Here is a 1,305-nt window from a genome sequence, read left to right as displayed (position 1 = left end):
AGCAGCGCCTGTCCCCCCCCCGCCCCTCCCAGTCCGCCCGTGCCCTCCAGGATGGTGATTCTGCTCCACGGGTCCGTGAGGCTGAGGTTGTGCAGGGGTCCCACTGTGTCGGGGGCTCCAAACAGAGGTTGAACAGGGAGTATCACCGTTCCCAGAGTTCCAACCTTCGCTGCAGCCTGCCCCTTGTCCAGCCTCTGGATCCCCTTGGAGGAGGGCAACACTGTCTGGGGAGGTGCAGGGCGTGCCCCTGACCTCCCGTCCCTGCTTTCCCTTGCAGCCTGCGGCGGGAGGGCTACACGGTGCAGGTGAATGTCAATGACTACCTGGACATCTACTGCCCGCACTACAACGCCTCGGTGCCCGAGCACCGGCTGGAGCAGTACGTGCTGTACATGGTGAACGCGGAGGGGTACCGCACCTGCAACACCAGCCAGGGCTTCAAGCGCTGGGAGTGCAACCGGCCCCACGCACCCCACAGCCCCATCAAGTTCTCGGAGAAGTTCCAGCGCTACAGCGCCTTCTCACTGGGCTACGAGTTCCGCGCGGGGCAGGAGTACTACTACATATGTACGTGGGGCGCCGGGGCGGGACCCCCACACAGCCCCCAGCCCCAGATGGGTCCTTTCAGGTGCCCCCACCCAGTTGGGCCTCTCTGCGTCCCCAGGGAGGACCCCCTTGTCTGGTTCCCCTGCACCCCCAAAATTGGGCAGCTGTTTCCCCCCCAAGAGTGGGCAGCTGGAGCTCTGGGAGGGGTTGAAGGAGCAAGGGTGGGGGTACATGACGTGGGGGAGAGATGGGGATGTGGGGAAAGATGGAAGGAAGGCTGGGGGTGTGGACAGGGATGCCAGTGCATGATGGGGTGCTGGGGGATGATGATGTAGGATGCAGGATGCTGATGCAGGATCAGGGTTCAAGGGTTGCTGCTGCAGGATTGAGGTGTTGGTGCCAGATACTGGTGCCGGGTTGGGATGCTGGGGCTGATGGTTCAGGACTGGGGTGCTAGTACTGGGCATTGGTGCAGGATTCGGGTGCAGGTGCAGGATTTGGGGTACTGCTGCATTCTCCCAGCCCAGAGCGCACCCCTGAGCAGGCCCAGACCCCCCTCTCCCCAGACCCACCAAGCCTCGGGGTGCCTGGGGTTCGGGTCACTGCCACGGAGCCCCTCTCAGCATGCTCTTGCCTTGCAGCCACGCCGACACACAACCATCGCCGGGCCTGCCTGAAGATGAAGGTGTTCGTCTGCTGCGCCTCCAGTAAGTACCCCCGTGCCCACCCTGGGGGCTGTGGGCGAGCGGGGGCGGCGGA

General features: G+C 64.4%; 1 protein-coding gene across 1 annotated transcript in view; it reads left to right on the top strand.

Annotated features, from left to right (window-relative positions):
• Positions 1-1,305, top strand: part of EFNA3 (ephrin A3) — a 14,298-nt gene that overhangs the window by 7,676 nt on the left and 5,317 nt on the right. Inside the window, exons 2-3 of the mRNA XM_017727848.1 lie at positions 278-567; positions 1,188-1,253. Coding sequence (XP_017583337.1) covers positions 278-567; positions 1,188-1,253 — 356 coding nt within the window. The remainder of the gene's footprint in view (positions 1-277; positions 568-1,187; positions 1,254-1,305) is intronic.

Source organism: Corvus brachyrhynchos, unplaced genomic scaffold (assembly GCF_000691975.1).
Source record: "Corvus brachyrhynchos isolate BGI_N302 unplaced genomic scaffold, ASM69197v1 scaffold122, whole genome shotgun sequence".
In the NCBI taxonomy this organism is placed as follows: Eukaryota; Metazoa; Chordata; class Aves; order Passeriformes; family Corvidae; genus Corvus; species Corvus brachyrhynchos.
Note: the sequence above shows the minus strand (reverse complement) of the source record. Positions and strands in the feature narration are given on the sequence as shown.